This window comes from Hyla sarda, chromosome 6, assembly GCF_029499605.1.
Source record: "Hyla sarda isolate aHylSar1 chromosome 6, aHylSar1.hap1, whole genome shotgun sequence".
In the NCBI taxonomy this organism is placed as follows: domain Eukaryota; kingdom Metazoa; phylum Chordata; class Amphibia; order Anura; family Hylidae; genus Hyla; species Hyla sarda.
The window spans coordinates 283,810,059-283,830,014 of record NC_079194.1 but is presented as its reverse complement, the minus strand read 5'-3'; the positions used below and the strand labels follow the sequence as shown (position 1 = coordinate 283,830,014).

Sequence of the window (19,956 nt, the reverse complement as noted above, 5' to 3'; positions counted from 1 at the left end):
GAAAAGTTTACATAATTACAAATCAAAACAAAAATAAACATAGCGCAAGTCTCACATGGGCCAGGGCCCGTTAACAACCCGAGCTATACAAGCAATCATATTAGGAAGTGACCACATCCGGACAAGGGAGGCAGGTTTTTATTCTTCAATATGTGTTTTTTGTTTGTTTTTAAAGACCAACCATATAATTTTACAAATTAAAGGAACTTTTATGAATTTTAGCAGGTCTCCTTTAAGAAACAGTTTAGTATGTAGCCTTACTGTAAAATTCGAAAGACAATTAACAAATTATGCGTTCAATGGGGCTGGGCTGATGAATTAATATGTGTGGAAACAGTACAGATATGATATGGGTTTTTATTTGGGTTTAGATGAGATGACTTTATGATTTCAAATGAAAATATGAAAAACTACCAAAAACTTAGGTCCCACCGAGATTTGAACTCGGATCGCTGGATTCAGAGTCCAGAGTGCTAACCATTACACCATGGAACCTTTCACATTACCCTATGGGACGTGCTTCCATTCTGGAAATGTCATGAACGCTATTGTCATCATATCACTTTTTTTTATTTATTTATTTATTTATTATTTTTTATTTTAAAGTAGTAAAAGTTCTCATTTATTTAGAGGTTCAAGATCCTGATGTCTTGGCTAAAGTGAAGAGCAGGTACAAGGAGCACTTCTTGTTCTGTCTTACATTACAGACAACTAATTGAACAGTACAGTGGTCCCTCAACATACAATGGTAATCCGTTCCAAATGGACCATCGTTTGTTGAAACCATCGTATGTTGAGGGATCCGTGCAATGTAAAGTATAGGACAGTGGTCTACAACCTACGGACCTCCAGATGTTGCAAAACTACAACACCCAGCATGCCCGGACAGCCAACGGCTGTCCGGGCATGCTGGGAGTTGTAGTTTTGCAACATCTGGAGGTCCGCAGGTTGAAGACCACTGGTATTGGAGGTTATACTCGCATGTCTCCGCTGCTCCGGACCGTCACTGCTCATCACCGCTGCCCTGGATGTAGCCTTCCATCGCTGTCGCCGTGTCCCTGACGCTCCTTCAAGGCCTCTGCTTCCCCGGCATCATCGCTCTCTCGTCGCCGCCATCACCTCGCTACGCACACCGCTCCTATTGGATGACGGGACGGCGTGTGCAGCGATGTGATGACGTTGGAGGAGAGCGCAGACGATGCAGGGGATCCCGAAGAGGACGCGCCGGAGCCCCGAGGACAGGTAAGTGATCGTCGGCGGACCACATGGGGCACCGTAAATGGCTATCCGGCAGCAGCTGAAGCAGTCTGCGCTGCCGGATAGCCGTTTATGCGATGGCCCCGACATACAAAAGCATCGTAAGTTGATGCTGCCTCTGAGAGGCCATCGTATGTTGAAATCATCGTATGTCGGCGGCCATCGTAGGTCGGGGGGGGGTCACTGTACTGTGTAATCAGTAATTTCCCCTGTGGTGGCGCTGCAGGGAACTCGAACGCTTCGGGCCCTTTCACCCTTTCTTTGTCCGCGGTAGGATCGCACGGACATGCGCCATCTCCTTAGACATCAAAAAGAATGAACATGTTCATTCTTTTGCTAGGTCCTGAATCTTGAATTACTGATTTTTCTGCTGAATTTTCCGCTGTGTGAATGGTGCAGCGGAATTTCGTTTACGGAAATTCAGCAGTGTAAACGGGTCTTTCCTGCAGCATCAGGGGAACAGCGGTAGGTAAGTCAAAGTATATTATTTTATTCCGACAGCTGAGGCATATAGCGGAAATAACAAAATTTCCGCCTGAGTTCTCCATTAATGGAATAGGGATAGACAAAGGGCACAGGAAGCCATGCTAGTGGTTAGTTACTATACAAGGTTCCATGGTGTAATGGTTAGCACTCTGGACTCTGAATCCAGCGATCCGAGTTCAAATCTCGGTGGGACCTTAAGATTTTTTTCCACCCCGTTACATTGCATCTACCTCATCACCAAATGCATATTGGGTGCTCGGGGCGTACCTGTACGTACTGGTTCCGCTCCCACGATATAACGCGGGGTAATGCGGTGACCCTGTGTCATATCGGGTTGGTCATGGCGTCTAATGGTAGCCAGGACTTGGAGCTAATAGTGCTCATCACCAATCGCGGTGATGTGCGCTATTAACCCTTTAAATATAGTCCTTAGAAGAAATGAACAGTGGCACTCACTGGGTAGGAAAATTCTCATCTTTATTCCATCTTAAAGGGGTATTCCAGGCAAAAACATTTTTTTTTATATATCAACTGGCTCCGGAAAGTTAAACAGATTTGTAAATTACTTCTATTAAAAAATCTTAATTCTTCCAATAGTTATTAGCTTCTGAAGTTTTCTGTCTAACTGCTCAATGATGATGTCACCTCCCGGGAGCTGTGCATGATGGGAAAATATCCCCATAGGAGCTGCACAGCTCCCGAGACGTGAGTCATCAGAGAGCAGTGAGGCTTTGTTCACACTACGTTTTTTCCATACTGTTTTCAATCCGTTTTTCTAAAGAAAATCGTATGGCAGAAAAACGGATGGAACAGTATGGAAAAAAGTAAACCGTATGCGTTTTTAAACAGTATACTGTTTTTAAAAGTGCATACAGTTCTGTCAGTTTTTATTTAAAAAAAAAAACATACTTTTGAAAATTTTGTCCATTTTTAATGAGAGGGGTCTTGAGTGGGGACTTTAGGATTCAAATGTGCCTTTAGGACTTTAGGATTCAAATTGTGGTCAACCACGGTTTTGACTCCGGTTTAAAAACCGTACTGCAACCGCATACGTTTTTTTTTAACATGGACGTCAATGGGAAACGCACATGTATACGGTTCCATACGGGAAAAACTTATACGTTTTTACTTTGCACATGCACATTTGAATCCTAAAGTCCCCACTCAAGACCCCTCCCATTAAAAATGGACGAAATTTTCAAAAACTTATGTTTTTTTAAAAAAATTAAAACTGACAGAACTGTATGCACTTTTAAAAACAGTATACTGTTTAAAAACGCATACGGTTTACTTTTTTCCATACTGTTCCATCCGTTTTTTTGCAATACGCTTTTCTTTAGAAAAACAGATTGAAAACAGTATGGCAAAAACGTAGTGTGAACCCAGCCTGAGACAGAAAACAGCAACTCAACTTCAGAAGGACTATTGGAAGGATTAAGATTTTTTAATAGAAGTAATATACAAATCTGTTAAACTTTCCGGAGCCAGTTGATATATATATATATAAAAAAAAAAAGTTTTGGCCTGGAATACCCCTTTAAGGTGCAGGTTACATTCAGCGTCTGTGTCCATCCAGACTAAGACGCCAGTGCGTTCACTTGATGCAGGTAACAATTGTTTCAGACACTGAATGTAACCTGCACCTTTAAGATAGAATAAAGATAAGAATTTTCCTACCTGATGAGTGCCACTGTTCATTTCTTCTATGGACTATATTTGAAGTTTTCTGAATGTTCTAACAGTTGAGCACAGCCGGTTCTTATTTTCCCTGAGACACGCTAAGCCTCCAACAGGAGGAGCACAAGTAAGGCAGTGCCGACCAGCTGTTTCTATTGTTGAAATTTGTTTAAAAATCAACCCTTTAGACGCGGCGTTCAAAGTTGATCGCCACGTCTAAATTGTGGGGGAAAAAAACACATTCCCGGCAGCTTAGTCAGCTGATCGGGACCACCGCAGTGAAATTGCGGCGTCTCGATCAGCTAGGACACCAGCGGAGGGTCCGTTACCTGCCTCCAACACATCCGATCGGTGATTGATTGCTCCAAGCCTGAGATCCAGGCTTGAGCAATCGACCACCGAAAACACTGATCTATGCAATGCTATGGATTTGCATTGAACATTGCCTGCAATCAATATACTGCATGTACACTGCAGAAAGAAAAGTGTAAAAAAAAAAAGTTCATAAATGTGATTTTACCCCTTCCCTAATAAAAGTTCAAATCACCCCCCCTTTTCCCATAAAAAATTTTAATAAATATAAACATATTTGGTATCGCCGCGTGCGTAAATGTCCGAACTATAAAAATATATTGTTACTTAAACCAAACATTCAATGATGTATGCGCAAAAAAAATTCAAGGTCCAAAACAGCGTATTTTTGGTCACTTTTTATAACCTATAAAATGAATAAAAAGCGATAAGGCCAGTCAAAACAAAAATGGTACCTATACAAAGTTAAAATCACGGCGCACAAAATGAGCCCTCATACCGCCCCATACGCAGAAATATAAAAAAAGTTATAGGGTTCAGAAAAGGACAATTTTAAACGTATAAACTATTCTACATGTAGTTATGATTTTTTTTCAGAAGTACGACAAAATCAAACCGATATAAGTAGGGGATCATTTTATTCGTATGGACCTATAGAACAAAGAGAATGTGTGTAATTTTTACCGAAAAATTTACTGCGTAGAAACAAAAGCCCCCAAAATTTACTAAATGTTATTTTCTGCTTCAGTTTTGTCGTACAATGATTTTTTATGTTTTTGGTTTTGCCGTAGATTTTTGGGTATAATGCTATGAATGAAAAGTATTCTACAGCAGCGCATGTGGCCAGCCACATGCGCTGCTGTAGAATGCTTTTCATACATAGCACTGTGGAGGCATTTCATTAGAAGCACTGTGGGGGCCAGACATATGGCTATAGACATATGGCTATACAGATGCTGCTGCAGCGCTATGAATTACAAGTATTCTTTCAGCAGAACATCTCGCCGGCCACATGCGCTGCTGTAGAATACTTTTCATTCATAGCACTGTGGAGGCATTTCATTAGAAGCACTGTGGGGGCCAGACATATGGCTATAGACATATGGCTATAGACATATGGCTATACAGATGCTGCTGCAGCGCTATGAATTACAAGTATTCTTTCAGCAGCACATCTCGCCGGCCACATGCGCTGCTGTAGAATACTTTTCATTCATAGCGCTGCCGGTGGCTTATGATAGCGCTGCGAGGGGAATATATTTATGCGCTGCGGTGGTAACATATATAACTGCGCTGTGGAGGGGAACATAAAGGCGCTGCTGGGGGCTTATAATAGCGCTACGAGGGGAACATGTATATGTGCTGCGGTGGTAACATGTATAGCTGCGGAGGGGAACATATATATGCGCTGCCGGGGGCTTATGATAGCGCCGCAAGGGGTACATATATAACTGCGCTGTGGAGGGGAACATATATAAAGGCGCTGCGGGGGGCAAGATATATAGAAGCGCTGTGGGGGTCAGATATACACCCCTCCCCCAGTGATTCTATATATCTTTCCCCAGAAGTGAGACCCGGTGCGATCAATCCCTCAGCCTCTGTACTACAACCCCTATCATGGAACAGCGTCTGTTCCATGATGGGGGGTAGTACAAACACTAATGTAGCCTCCCCAGCCACTGGCAGACTCCTGCAGCCAGGAATTACTACTCCCATTATGGAAACAAGTCTGTTTCATGATGGGAGTATTAGTAGTCCCTCAGCACTGCAGGAGTCTGCTGATGTCACCTCTTCTGAGCATGCTCAGAAGTAATAACGGAAGAAAAATGAGTGCATGTGCCATTTTTTCTTCCATAACAATTAACGTTCGTTATTCGTGACGGGCTATAATGGGTCATAACGGATAATAAAAAAATCCCATAGACTTGAATGGGATTTTGTAACGGACGTTTATAACAAATCTTTTAACCCCTTAACGACGCAGGACGTACATTTCCGTCCTGAGCATAACCGCGAGCATCGGAGCGATGCCCGGATCATGCGCGGCAGGTCCCGTCTGCTGATCGCAGTCAGGGACCCGCCCGTAATGGCGGAAATCCGCAATCCCGCGGATGTCCGCCATTAACCCCTCAGATGCCGTGATCAATACAGATCACGGCATCTGCAGCATCGTGGTCATTAAAATGGATGATCGGATCACGCACAGCGCTTCCGCGGCGATCCCATCATCCAGCACGGCAGACGGAGGTCCCCTCACCTGGCTACGCTGCCTTCCCGACGTCGTCTGCTCTGATCTGCCTTCCCGCAGACCAGAGCAGAAGATAACCGATAACACTGATCAGTGCTGTGTCCTATACATATTATAGTGTTAGCAATCAAATGATTGCTATAAATCAGTGTTTCCCAACCCAGTCCTCAAGGCAAAAACCAACATTCCGGGTTTTTTCAGTTACTCCATTGGAATAGAACAGGGGAAAATTTTAATCCTGGACTGTTGGTGTGCCTTGAGGACTGGGTTGGGAAACACTGCTATAAATAGTCCCCTATGGGGACTATTAAAGTGTAAAAATAAAAGTAAAAAAATAAAGTTAAAAAAAATTTGAAAACCCCCCTCCCCCAATAAAAATGTAAATTGACCCATTTTCCCTATTTGACCCCCAAAAAGTGTTAAAAAAAATATTTTACATACATATTTGGTATCGCCGCGTGCGTAAATATCTGAACTATTAAAATTAAATGTTAATGATACCGTACGGTGAACATTTTATTCCCAAAAAATGTAATAAAAAATGGATTAAAAGTTTTATATAAGCAAATATGGTATCAATAAATAGTACAGATCACGGCGAAAAAAAATGAGCCCTCATACCACCGCTTATACGGAAAAATGAAAAAGTTATAGGTCTTCAAAATAGGGGGATTTTAAACGTACTAATTTGGTTAAAAAGTTTACGATTTTTTTTTAAGCGCAACAGTAATAGAAAAGTATATAATCATGGGTATCATTTTAATCGTATTGACCCAAAAAATAAAGAACACATGTCATTTTTACCGTAAATTGTACGGCGTGAAAACGAAACCTTCCAAAATTTTCAAAATTGCGGTTTTCTTTTTAATTTCACCACACAAATAGTATTTTTTTTTGGTTGCGCCATACATTTTATGGTAAAGTGAGTGATGGCATTACAACGGACAACTGGTCGCGCAAAAATACAAGCCCTCATACTGGTCTGTGGATGAAAATATAAAAGAGTTATGATTTTTTTGAAGGCGAGGAGGAATAAACGAAAACGTTAAAATTAAATTGACTACGTCCTTAAGGGGTTAATGGATGAATTTTATAGTGTGAAAGCAGCCTAAGTGCGTATACAAAATAACAAGGTCAGCTCCACTTAGTCTCGCTGTCCCTCCTTCCAGTAGATCTGGCATAGTGTTGATGAGGTAGGAAGAAGGAACTATTTTTGAAGCGTTTGTCCAATGGTTTATATTCTTTCTAAAATGAAAAAAAATAAAAATAAATCATACTTCCTTTATCAATCCCCCCACTTTTCCCATTCTGACACATCCCAGTTGCACTGCTGGTCTCTATTTTCTGGTCCCTCTTGACATGGACCATGTGACCACTGCAGAAAATGACTGACTGTCTTATGTTTAGGAATAAGGGTTGGGGTGACTATTAATTAACAACTTTTCACCTGCTGGACAACCGCACATGTACCGTATTTTTCGCCGTATAAGACGCACTTTTTCTTCCCCAAAACTGGGGGGGAAAAAGTCGGTGCGTCTTATACGGCGAATACACCCCTATCGCAGCGGTCCCTGCGGCAATCAATGGCCAGGACCCGCGGCTAATACAGGACATCACCAATCGCGGTGATGCCCTGTATTAACCCTTCAGACGCGGCGATCAAAGCTGACCGCCGCGTCTGAAGGGAAAGTGACACTAACCCGGCTGTTCAGTCGGGCTGTTCGGGACCGTCGCGATTTCACCCCGGCGGTCCCGAACAGCCCGACTGAATAGCCGGGTTAGTGCTTACAGGACACCGGGAGGGATCTTACCTGCCTCCTCAGTGTCTTCTCCGTTCAGGGATCCCCTGTATGGCCGGCGCTCTCCTTCCTCGTCATCACGTTGTCGCGTACATGTGTCGGCGTGTGTAACGACGTGATGGCGGCGACGGAGAGCGAGGATACCCGGCCGGCAGCAGAGACGTTCCGGAGCGACGGGGACACGGCGACAGCAATAGAGCGACATCCAGGGCAGCGGTGATAGGTCCAGAGCGGCGGGGACACGTGAGTATTACCTCCTATGCAGTGGTCTTCAATCTGCGGACTTCCAGATGTTGCAAAACTACAACTCCCAGCATGCCCGGACAGCCAACGGCTGTCCGGGCATGCTGGGAGTTGTAGTTTAGCAACATCTGGAGGTCCGCAGGTTGAAGAGCACTATTGGGTTCAAAATCTTTATTTTTTTAGATTTTGCACCTATAAATTGGGTGTGTCTTATACGCCGGTGCGTCCTATAGGGCGAAAAATACGGTAATTGCAGATTGATAGGCAGTAGAGACCATAGGCTATATGTATTTTGCTGGTGAACTAGCACGAGCGTATCTGTTGTTTTATTGTTCCTTTATAAATGCATGTATGGAATAATGCATTTCATATTTATGTTATAGACTGTGATCACGTGTCTGGGGACTCTGAAGAAGAACATGGCAGACGAAGATGCTGTATGCTGCCTTGTCATAGGTACAGAAAGTGGTGAAATATTCATATTGGATCCAGAAGCATTTACTATTTTGACCCGGGTGAGTCTATGTTATTTTTTTTCAGATTTTTGTCATATATTTAAAGGGGTATTCCAGGATTTTTTTTATTTGACTATGCTACATGGGCTGTAAAGTTAGTGTAGTTCATAATATAGTGTCTGTACCTGTGGGTGATGGTTTTCTCACAATTCTTCTGTGATTTTCACCCCACTATTTATTTTTAACAGCATACAAAATGACTGTTGTCTCGGATTTTTCCCAGCTTGCAATGCGGCCGAGACCTGACTCACTAGTCAGCTGATGACAGGGAGCCTGTCTGCTTCAATGGGTGGAACGATCAATCTGCAACTAATGCAACAGCTGTAGGCACCCGGATTGAAAACCACAGGTCTTTTGTTTCAATGGGTGGGGTAGCTGATGTGTCAGAGGGAGGAAAATGGCATTGTGGGATTTGTAGTCAAAAAAACATAAGTCAAACAGGAAATACCAGTTCACAAACAGCTAGCCACAGTGTTATGGTAATCTCACAACATAGCCATTTAGCCCCAAGACAAGCGCAGATCCTTCCTAAGCATGTCCATTACTGTCTGCCAGGTACGTACTAAAATCACCTTATGGTGGATAACCCCTTTAATTTAACCCCTGACTGGAACACAGACTGCTGTATATACAGTGGTCCCTCAACATACGATGGTAATCTGTTCCAAATGAACCATCGTTTGTTGAAACCATCGTATATGTTGAGGGATCTGTGCAATGTAAAGTATAGTACAGTGGTCTACAACCTGCAGACCTCCAGATGTTGCAAAACTACAACACCCAGCATGCCCGGACAGCCAACGGCTGTCCGGGCATGCTGGGAGTTGTAGTTTTGCAACATCTGGAGGTCTGCAGGTTGAAGACCACTGGTATTGGAGGTTATACTCGCGTGTCCCCGCCGCTCCGGACCATCACCGCTGCCCTGGATGTCGCCTTCCATCGCTGTCGCCGCGTCCCCGAGGCGTCCCCGACGCTCCGCAAGGCCTCTGCTTCCCCGGCATCCTCACTCTCACGTCGTCGCCATCACGTCGCTACGCACGCCGCTCCTATTGGATGACGGGACGGTGTGCGCGCGACGTGATGCTGACGATGGAGAGCGGCAACGATGCAGGGGATCCCGAAGAGGACGCGCCGGAGCCCCGAGGACAGGTAAGTGATCGTCAGCGGACCACACAGGGCACCGTAAACGGCTATCCGGTGGCAGCTGAAGCGGTCTGCGCTGCCGGATAGCCGTTTATGCGATGGCCCCGACATACAAAAGCATCGTATGTTGATGCTGCCTTCAACATGCGATGGCCTCTGAGAGTATGTTGAAATTATCGTATGTCAGGGCCATCGTAGGTCGGGGGGTCACTGTGTGTGTGTGTGTGTATATATATATATGTATATATATATAATATATATATATATATATATACAGCAGCTGCGTTCTAAAAGTCAATAAAGCAAGCCTCTATTGGCCTCTTTGCCTACCATAGTAATTCTGCTGATACAGTTTGCCTCCGGTGTGGGGAGTGGAGGAAGCTTTTTTTCCCCCCTTTGCTCCAAATGGATCTTAAATGGGTCAGAGCACAACTGACACCACCAGGTCCGATTCTATTGACTTAAATGGGGTCTGTCGGGTGTCCAGTATTTAACATAAGATGAGAGGAGAAAAAAATTAGGACATGAGTAGTGAGGTCAGATTCTGCTCAGTCATAGACAAACACTATTCTCCGGACGCCTACATGACTATTGTTTCAAGAACAATACAATACAGACCAGCGTTCACCGGACAGAGCTCCTGCTTTCAGGGCATCCATTAGATCAGAGCTTTCCAGACTTTTGATGTTGGTGACACCCTTTTTAGACATGCATAGTTTTGTGACACAGACTCACAATGTGATACCAGTATCCAGTATCTGCATAACAAATGTGGCTGCTACCCCTTTGTGTCTTTTCAATCCCCCCCTGTGCCGCCCCACCCCCGTCACTTTATTCCTTCCCCTTGCTTCCTCCATCCCACCTCCATGTCACTTCATTCCTTCCCCACCTGGCCTGTGTCTCTCAGTGCACTCCGGCAGGCTCTTATAAGTGACTCCTTGATGAAACATTAGAGACGTCACTCTCTAATGTTGCGTCAAGGAGTCTGAAGTCCCAGCAGCGACCGCAGCTCTCTGATTAAAACTGAACACGGTGCCGGCTGCCAGTTCAATATCACCAGTATGGGCCGTGGCCACTTAAAAACCAGTGACCAACGGCTGCTGCTGCAGTACGGGGTGGTCCAGTGACAACACAGCACTGTCTTAAAGGGGTATTCCAGGAAAAAACGCTTATATATATATATATATATATATATATATATATATATATATATATCAACTGGCTCCAGAAAGTTGAACAGATTTGTAAATTACTTTTATTAAAAAATCTTAATCCTTTCAGTACTGATGAGCTGTTGAAGTTGAGTTGTCCTTTTCTGTCTAAATCCTCTCTGATGACACCTGTCTCGGGAACCACCCAGTTTAGAAGAGGTTTGCTATGGGGATTTGCTTCCAAACTGGGCGTTTCCCGAGACAGATGTCATCAGAGAGCACTTAGACAGAAAAGAACAACCTTAACTTCAGAAGCTCATAAGTACTGAAAGGATTAAGATTTTTTAATAGAAGTAATTCACAAATCTGTTTAACTTTCTGGAGCCAGTTGATATATAAAAAAAAAAGTTTTTTCATGGGATACCCCTTTAACTGTGAAGCACACACAAGGCAGTAAAATAGCTGGATTAAAGGGGGGGGGGGGGTTGTATGTTTTTTTTTATTTATTTTTTTAAATATGGTGCTGAGGCAAGGCGGAATAGAAAAAAAAACACATACTTGCCTAGCCCCAGTCTCCCCCTGAGCTCACTTTCTCCTCTGTCCGGTCCTTTGATCTTCTTCCTGCTTTAGCCAATCACTGATTCTCATTAGAGATGAGCGAACTTACAGTAAATTCGATTTGTCACGAACTTCTCGGCTCGACAGTTGATGACTTTTCCTGCATAAATTATTTCAGCTTTCAGGTGCTCCTGTGGGCTGGAAAAGGTGGATACAGTCCTAGGAGACTCTTTCCTAGGACTGTATCCACCTTTCCCAGCCCACCGGAGCACCTGAAAGCGGAACTAATTCATGCAGGAAAAGTCATTAACTGCCGAGCCGAGAAGTTTGTGACGAATCAAATTTACTGTAAGTTCGCTCATCTCTAATTCTCATCTTGGCCAGTGATTGACTCAGTGGGAAGGTTCGGAGCTCTTCTCGGAAGCAGGATGAAGACAGAAGATCAGGGGAATGAATAAAGGCGAACAGGAGCTGCAGGGGATCGGGGCTAGTTTTTTTTTTTTTTTTTTTTCTGTGTGTGGGGTTTTTTGGGTTTTTCCCGCTGCCTTATTACAATATTATACCCCTTTTTTTAAAAAAAATAGGGCTCCTATAGCTTCTATCCAATCGTGTTTTTCTTTCTTCAGAATGATGCCTTTTGTCCTCTACTCTTTAGGAGTCACTAGATATGGGCATCGGGTGTAACAATAAATCTAAAGAGCAGGAAGGCTCAAATATACTGTGATCCGAGTCATAAGTTTGGTGTGTATGGCTCAGAAAAGCTACTGACATAGATACCAAAATGTATCATTAGGACTTTATTTGCCTTGGGAAGGCCCAAAGAATGTCCTTTAGACCTTTACTGGGCTAGTATACGTCAATATAGATTTTGCAAGCAGTATAGAAAAGTTTAGTTGACTGCAATTTTCCATGTAAAGTCATACCACAAAAAACAAAAAAAGAGGGGGATTTATATTAAGATTCACTTTATTCCCCATAGCAACCGATCACAACTCAGCTTGCAATTCTCATACTGCTCTGGTAAATCTGACCCCCCCCCCCCCCTCTTCTAGATAGGAGCCTATAGGCCATTTATCTTTCTATTTAGCATACCATATGGTACACTATACAGTGGTCCCTCAACATACGATGGTAATCCGTTCCAAATGGACCATTGTTTGTTGAAACCATCGTATGTTGAGGGATCCGTGCAATGTAAAGTATAGGACAGTGGTCTACAACCTGCGGACCTCCAGATGTTGCAAAACTACAACACCCAGCATGCCGTTCATGCGCAGGGACGTCCCTGTGCGTCGTCGTCAAGGCAACATCACTAGTCCGGGACCGCCCCGGAGAGGAGAAGAGGGCCTCCCGGTGAAGATGGACAGCCCGGAACGACTAACCCTCCCCGCCAGATGGTCTCCTGCAGCATAGATGGCCCGGACCAGCTCACCCTTCCCTCCCACCAAGGGGAGGTGAGTAGAAAATTAAAGGGGGAGGGGGGGGTCTGGATGATGACGAAGGCCCGGCAGTGGTCTTCAACCTACGGACCTCCATATGTTTCAAAACTTCAACTCCCAGCATGCCCGGACAGCCGACGACGATGACGACGATGGAGAGAGCCGACGATGCAGGGGATCCCGAAGAGGACGTGCCGGAGCCCCGAGGACAGGTAAGTGATCGTCAGCGGACCACACGGGGCACCGTAAACGGCTATCCGGTGGAAGCTGAAGCAGTCTGCGCTGCCGGAAAGCCGTTTATGCGATGGCCCCGACATACAAAAGCATTGTATGTTGATGCTGCCTCTGAGAAGCCATCGTATGTTGAAATGATCGTATGTCGGGGCCATCGTAGGTCGGGGGGGGTCACTGTATAGCAGAGTTTTCCTTCATAGGTCTAGGTTAGCGAATCCTCCAACAAAAGGCACAAATGCATTGTCAACAGAGACTTCCACCTGTTCATCAACCTTATTGATGGTGAATCTTCACCCATGTTATTACTGCAAGAAAATCCTGTAAATAATAGTAGTCATTCTTACAGGTCAGTCTTTCCAGTGTCCCGACTCTTCTGGATGTGAATGGACAGTATGATATTGAATACCGCATTACTGTCGCATGCCGCAATGGGAATGTATACATTCTCCGCAGGTAATAATGATCATTTAGGTTTGTAAATGTAATAATGTGTCGAATCTTTGCCAGTACCTTGTGTTGGTGGTTACATGGAGATCAAAATATCATCCTGTTAATATAAGGATGAGCTCTGTAAACTTAGAGAGAGATTAAAGGTCTTTGAAATGTAAAAGGAGTATTCCAGGCAGTCATTTTAAGATTGAAGGGATTATCTAAGGGGTTAGCTCATTAATTCCAAAAAACAGCGCCACTCCTGTCCTTTGTATGGAATTACAACTTGGCTCCATTGACTTCAGTGTAACTGAGTTGTAATACTGCACACAACCTGAGAACAGGGGTGGTGCTGTTTTTGGAAGAAGTAAAATCATATTTTTTTTCTAATCCTAGATAACTTCTTCAAGGGTATACCACCACAAAAAACAGCCAATAAATCCTTGCCGTAATTGGTCGCCAAAGTAACATAATCACCGACAAAAAAAACAAATTATGTAAAAATGATACTTTATTTACCGTATATACTCGAGTATAAGCCGAATTTTTCAGCACGATTTTTCGTGCTGAACACGCCCCCCTTGGCTTATACTCGAGTCAACTCTCCGCTTGTCAATCCCTTTCAGTGGTCTTCAACCTGCGGACCTCCAGATGTTTCAAAACTACAACTCCCAGCATGCCCGGACAGCCATCGGCTGTCCGGGCATGCTGGGAGTTGTAGTTTTGAAACATCTGGAGGTCCGCAGGTTGAAGACCACTGCCGGCCTTCGTCATCATCCAGACCCCCCCCTTTAGTTTTCTACTCACCTCCCCTCGGTGGGAAGGAAGGGTGAGCTGGTCCGGGCCATCTATGCTGCAGGAACCGTCATCATCCAGACAGGATGATGACGAGGGGGATGATGACTAGGGGTCTGGATGATGACAGGGTGATGATGACGGGGGTCTGGATGATGACAGGGCGATGATGACGGGGGTCTGGATGATGACAGGGTGATGATGACGGGGGTCTGGATGATGACAGGGTGATGATGACGGGGTCTGGATGATGACAGGGTGATGATGACGGGGGTCTGGATGATGACAGGGTGATGATGATGGGGGTCTGGATGATGACAGGGCGATGATGACGGGGGTGATGATGACTAGGGGTCTGGATGATGACAGGGCGATGATGACGGGGGTCTGGATGATGACAGGGCGATGATGACAGGGCGATGATGACGGGGGTCTGGATGATGACAGGGCGATGATGACGGGGGTCTGGATGATGACAGGGCGATGATGACGGGGGTCTGGATGATGACAGGGCGATGATGACAGGGCGATGATGACGGGGTCTGGATGATGACAGGGTGATGATGACGGGGGTCTGGATGATGACAGGGTGATGATGATGGGGGTCTGGATGATGACAGGGCGATGATGACGGGGGTGATGATGACTAGGGGTCTGGATGATGACAGGGCGATGATGACGGGGGTCTGGATGATGACAGGGCGATGATGACAGGGCGATGATGACGGGGGTCTGGATGATGACAGGGCGATGATGACGGGGGTCTGGATGATGACAGGGTGATGACGGGGGTCTGGATGATGAAAGGGCGATGATGACGGGGGTCTGGATGATGACAGGGCAATGATGACGGGGTCTGGATGATGACAGGGTGATGATGACGGGGGTCTGGATGATGACAGGGTGAAGATGACAGGGGTCTGGATGATGACAGGGGGGGATGATGTATTTTCCACCCTAGGCTTATAGTCGAGTCAATAACTTTTCCTGGGTTTTTGGAGTGAAATTAGGGTCCTCGGCTTATATTCGGGTCGGCTTATACTCGAGTATATACGGTAACATAAATCAAAATTTGACATACATTTAAAATAGCAGCATAGAAAATGAAAACAAAGGCCCAACATTGACAAGTGCAGAAGAAGGGGGTGGTATGGATGGCATCAGTACATGGAGTTCAGGGCAATGGAATACAAGAATAAGACCGATATAGCCCACACAATTTTTATTTTATTTATTTTTTTGTGTCTGCTATATCTGTCTCATATGCGCAATGTCCGCCGGAAAAATACAGACGGACATTCCACAGATTTGAAAGTTTGAGCAGATGCTAATACCACTCGGAAATGCACCGTCATAGATGACAATGCATTTCCAGGCGAATTCCGCAGAAATAGACTTGTCAATTCTTTCTGTGAACCGCGGAATCGGGATTTCCACCATGTGAACGGTGCAGCAGATTCCCATTCAATCCCATCCAATCAATAGGATTGTCTGTAGAGAATATCTGTAATGTCTGTGTCTGTACAGAATATTCCATCAGAATTCCACACGGACATTCTGCCATATGAACATCCCCTAATTCTGCTCAGGCAGGTGGTAAAAAGAAAAAAAAAAACACCAACACTCTCCTACCAGAAATAATCAAAAACTACCTAGTGAACCCCAAAATGCAAGCACTACTTTTCCATACAATTGATCAAAAGAAAAAACTATCTCAAATATAACTCCCAATTTGCAAAATAAACCTTTCATGTCGCTGATTTTCACAATCAGGCTTTGTTGCCTGTGACATGTCAGTTTTTTTAAGTGTGATCTGGCTCCGCGCCCTGCCGGACCTCTTTGCGCCCCCACACAATACGCCCAAGATCAAATGTCGCACGTAGTAAATTGTTAACCATTGTAAAAGTCAAAAAGGAAAGTGTTCTAAACAAAAACACTTTCAGAATTTCTCTCCCCAAAAAATCTCAAAACTTATGTGCAAAAAAATTCCTCCACCTAAAACCTGCAAAAAATATAGAAGAGAAAACCGCTCCAAATAGCACGATAAATTCCACCCCAGGGTGTTCAGGACTTCTGCCCTAACGGAGTCACCGGAGTCACCCTTATTATAACCCGCTCCTGTTGTGCAGAACTTCCAGGGTCTGGGTTGGCACAAGGAATGACCAGCTCAGCCAGTCAGGGATCTTAGTGGTTTCCTGCCTCAGCAACTGATTGGATGAGCAGGTAATTCCACAGAATTGGGGATAAGTGGTATTACTTGGAATATCCCTTTAAAAGAGTCTCTCCAATTTGCATGTTGTTTCAGCATAGAGGGTTGAAACCATATTGTATTTCAGTTTCTGAGCTAAAATTATGGATGTACTAGTGAGTGATGACATAACCATCTTAGTACAGCACAGTATTACAAGTACTCATCATTTAATATAGGATTATGACTTTATGCTGTTTTTCCAGAGATTCTAAGCGGCCTAAATATTGCATTGAGCTGAGTACTCAAGTGGTAGGAATGGTCCGTGTCCAGAAGAATATCATCATTGGGACCTCCCAGGAGACACTGCTTGGATACTCCCAAAAGGTGAGAGCACCAGAAACAAAGGCACTTAAAAGGGTACTCCCGTGGCAAACTTTTTTTTTTTTTTTTTTAAATCAACTGGTGCCAGAAAGTTAAACAGATTTGTAAATTACTTCTATTAAAAAATCGTAATCCTTCCAGTACTTTTTAGGGGCTGTATACTACAGAGGAAATGCTTTTCTTTCTGGATTTCTATTCTGTCACAACCACAGTGCTCTCTGCTGACCAGAGCAGGAGAAAATCCCCATAGCAAACATATTCTGCTCTGGACAGTTCCTAAAATGGACAGCAGAGGTCAGCAGAGAGCACTGTGCTCGTGACAGAAGAGAAATCCAAAAAGAAAAACATTTCCTCTGTAGTATACAGCCCCTAAAAAGTACTGGAAGGATTAAGATGTTTTAATAGAAGTAATTTACAAATCTGTTTAACTTTCTGGCACCAGTTGATTTAAAAAATAAAAATAAAAAAAGTTTTCCATGGGAGTACCCCTTTAATGCCATAATGCACTGACATACCCATATTGTGTAAAGACGCATAAATAACATTGGATTCTCTCACTTGTGACAGGGAAAGCGGCTTTGGACACTTACGCTGCCCTCCTCCGTCATGACCATGTCTTTATTGGAACAGAAGTCACGTAGCATCCAAGCCGTTCTGGTGGGATTAAAGAATCTGGAAGTGCACCTGTACCGAGACAAGAATCTGCTGAGTGTCATATCAACCCCGGTGAGTTGGTGTTTGCGGAGTTTGCATTTTACTTTCCATTTTCCATAATATTTACACGCTGATCAGTTTAGGTCCACCTTGTTTACACCCCTTTTTTATAGAATGGAACAGAGTTTTAGGAGAAACATTCTATATCTTCCACAAAGTTTGGGGAACGGTCAGGAGGTCCACAGATTCATTAGGGGGTTAGTGAATTCTGATTAAATCTGTGGGAACTGCATATATTTATACTCTACATCAAGTATCCCAATATAGTTTAACCATCACATATACACTCCTCAGCATTAAAAGGGTAGTCCCCTGCCTCAGCATTCGGAACATTTTGTCCTGAACGCTTGGAGTGGGTGGCAGGGGTCGTGATGTCACGGCCATGCCCCTCGTGGCGTCACACCATGCCCCCTCTATGCAAGTCTATGGGAGGGGGCGTGGCGGCCGCCACGCCCCTCCCATAGACTTGCATAGAGGGGGTGTGGTGTGATGTCATGAGGGGCGTGGCCGTTATGCCAACGACTCTGCCCCCCGCACCCAGTGTGATAAACGAACGCCGGGTGCTCAACAGAGATCATGGGGGTCCCAGTGGCGGCACGCCCACAATCAGACATCCCCTATTCTTTGGATAGGGGATAAGTTGTCTAGGGGTGGAGAACCCCTTTAAAATTGCAACTCCAAGAAAAGGAAAAGTCATGGGGGTGGGAGATTTATCAAAACCTGTCCAGGGGAAAAGTTGCTGTGTTGCCCATAGCAACAATCAGATCGCTTCTTTCATTTTTGAAAAAGCGCTCTGATTGGTTGCTATGGGCAACTGAGCAACTTTTCCTCTGGAAAGGGTTTGATAAATCTCCCCCATGGAGTTATGGAAATCACAAGATCGGTAGACATATTATTGATGTGAAAATAAAAATATAAAAAATAATAAAATAATAGAAACAAAATATTGAAAACACCTCTATTTACTACGTATGAAATATGACCGTCACATGGAGAAATACACGCTTACACGCCTTGGCATGTTACCAATAAGGTCTGAGAAATGTTCTGCCACACTGTATACAGATCACCGAGATCCACTGCTGGCATTACTGACCAATGACGTCTCACGCGTGCCCGATGGGAGACAAGTCTGGAGATGCTGCAGGCCATGGTAGCATGTAACGGCATGCAGACTGGTCGGGTTCTGTTAAAAATGGTTCAGGGGTGTGGAAATGTAATTAAAAAACTACTTGTCCACGGGACTAAAATGGAGCAAAATCTACTTGTCCCTCATGACGATCCACTTGTCCCGGCCAATTTTCGCTTTTAAACTCTCGTTTTTTTCCTCCCCCCTATAATAGCCATAAAGAACTACTATAATGATACCTTTAAATGTTTCAATAACATATTCTCCGAACCTAAAAAAAAAATAATTTGTGAAGTGAAATTGAAATAGTAAAAGATAATTTAGCAAATTTGGGGTTTTTCCTTTCTACACCATTTACCTTGTGGTCAGATGACATGTTATTTTGATACTTTAGGCCGGCCTGATTACAGCAATACCAGATTTGTATAGTTTCCGTTATGTTTTACTAATTAAAAACAATTTGGAACTTTTTCGAGTTTTTTAAGTGCCATTTTTTGACCCCTGTAGCTTTTTTATTTATTTATTTTTTTCCGCATACCAGGCTGTATGAGGGCTAATTTTTTGTGCCATAATCTGTTTTTATTTTTTGTATCAGTACCATTTTGGTATTGATCTGACTTTTTAATAGTTTTTTGTTACTTTTTTTTCTGGGATATTATAAAAATAGCAATTCTGTGGTTTTTTTTTATTTATTAATTTTTTTACATTTACGTCATTTACCGTATGGGATACAAAATGTTATGTTTTAATAGTTCGTATAATTACGCACGCAGCGATACTAAATATGTTTACTTTTATTATGTTTACATGTTTTTGTATAGGAACAGGGAGTGATTTGAACTTTTAACATGGAAGGGGTTAATGTGTGTATTTTAAACTTTTTTATAAAATTTTTTTTAGTTTTTTTTGTTTTACACTTTATTAGACTTTTAGGAGGAATCATTAGGTTCCTCATACAGATCAGTAGAGTTCTATTGAACTCCATTGATCTGTGTGCTCTGTGATCCATTGATAGAACCTAGTCCAGCCAGGCTCTATCAATGACAGAGTCACAGACAGCAGGGAACAGAGGTAAGCAGAGGAATTCCAGCGGGGGGAGCGATCCACCCCACTAGCCCACCAGGGAGCATTCACATGTCCCTTTAGACGCCGCTGTCAGCTTTGACAGCGGCGATCTAAAGGGTTAATAGCCAGCCACTGCAATCGCTGCATGCTGGCTATTAGCGGCGGCCCCCGGCTACTGAAATCAGCCAAT

The 19,956-nt window shown here is 43.9% G+C and overlaps 1 protein-coding gene and 2 non-coding genes across 3 annotated transcripts in view; 2 read left to right on the top strand and 1 right to left on the bottom strand.

Moving 5' to 3' along the window:
• Window positions 1-19,956, top strand: part of BBS1 (Bardet-Biedl syndrome 1) — a 61,703-nt gene that overhangs the window by 23,042 nt on the left and 18,705 nt on the right. Inside the window, exons 8-11 of the mRNA XM_056527527.1 lie at window positions 8,406-8,537; window positions 13,409-13,515; window positions 16,741-16,861; window positions 17,426-17,584. Coding sequence (XP_056383502.1) covers window positions 8,406-8,537; window positions 13,409-13,515; window positions 16,741-16,861; window positions 17,426-17,584 — 519 coding nt within the window. The remainder of the gene's footprint in view (window positions 1-8,405; window positions 8,538-13,408; window positions 13,516-16,740; window positions 16,862-17,425; window positions 17,585-19,956) is intronic.
• Window positions 424-495, bottom strand: TRNAQ-CUG (transfer RNA glutamine (anticodon CUG)). The gene has a single exon. It is a non-coding gene; the product is annotated as a tRNA-Gln (tRNA).
• TRNAQ-CUG (transfer RNA glutamine (anticodon CUG)) lies at window positions 1,867-1,938 on the top strand. Its single transcript has one exon. It is a non-coding gene; the product is annotated as a tRNA-Gln (tRNA).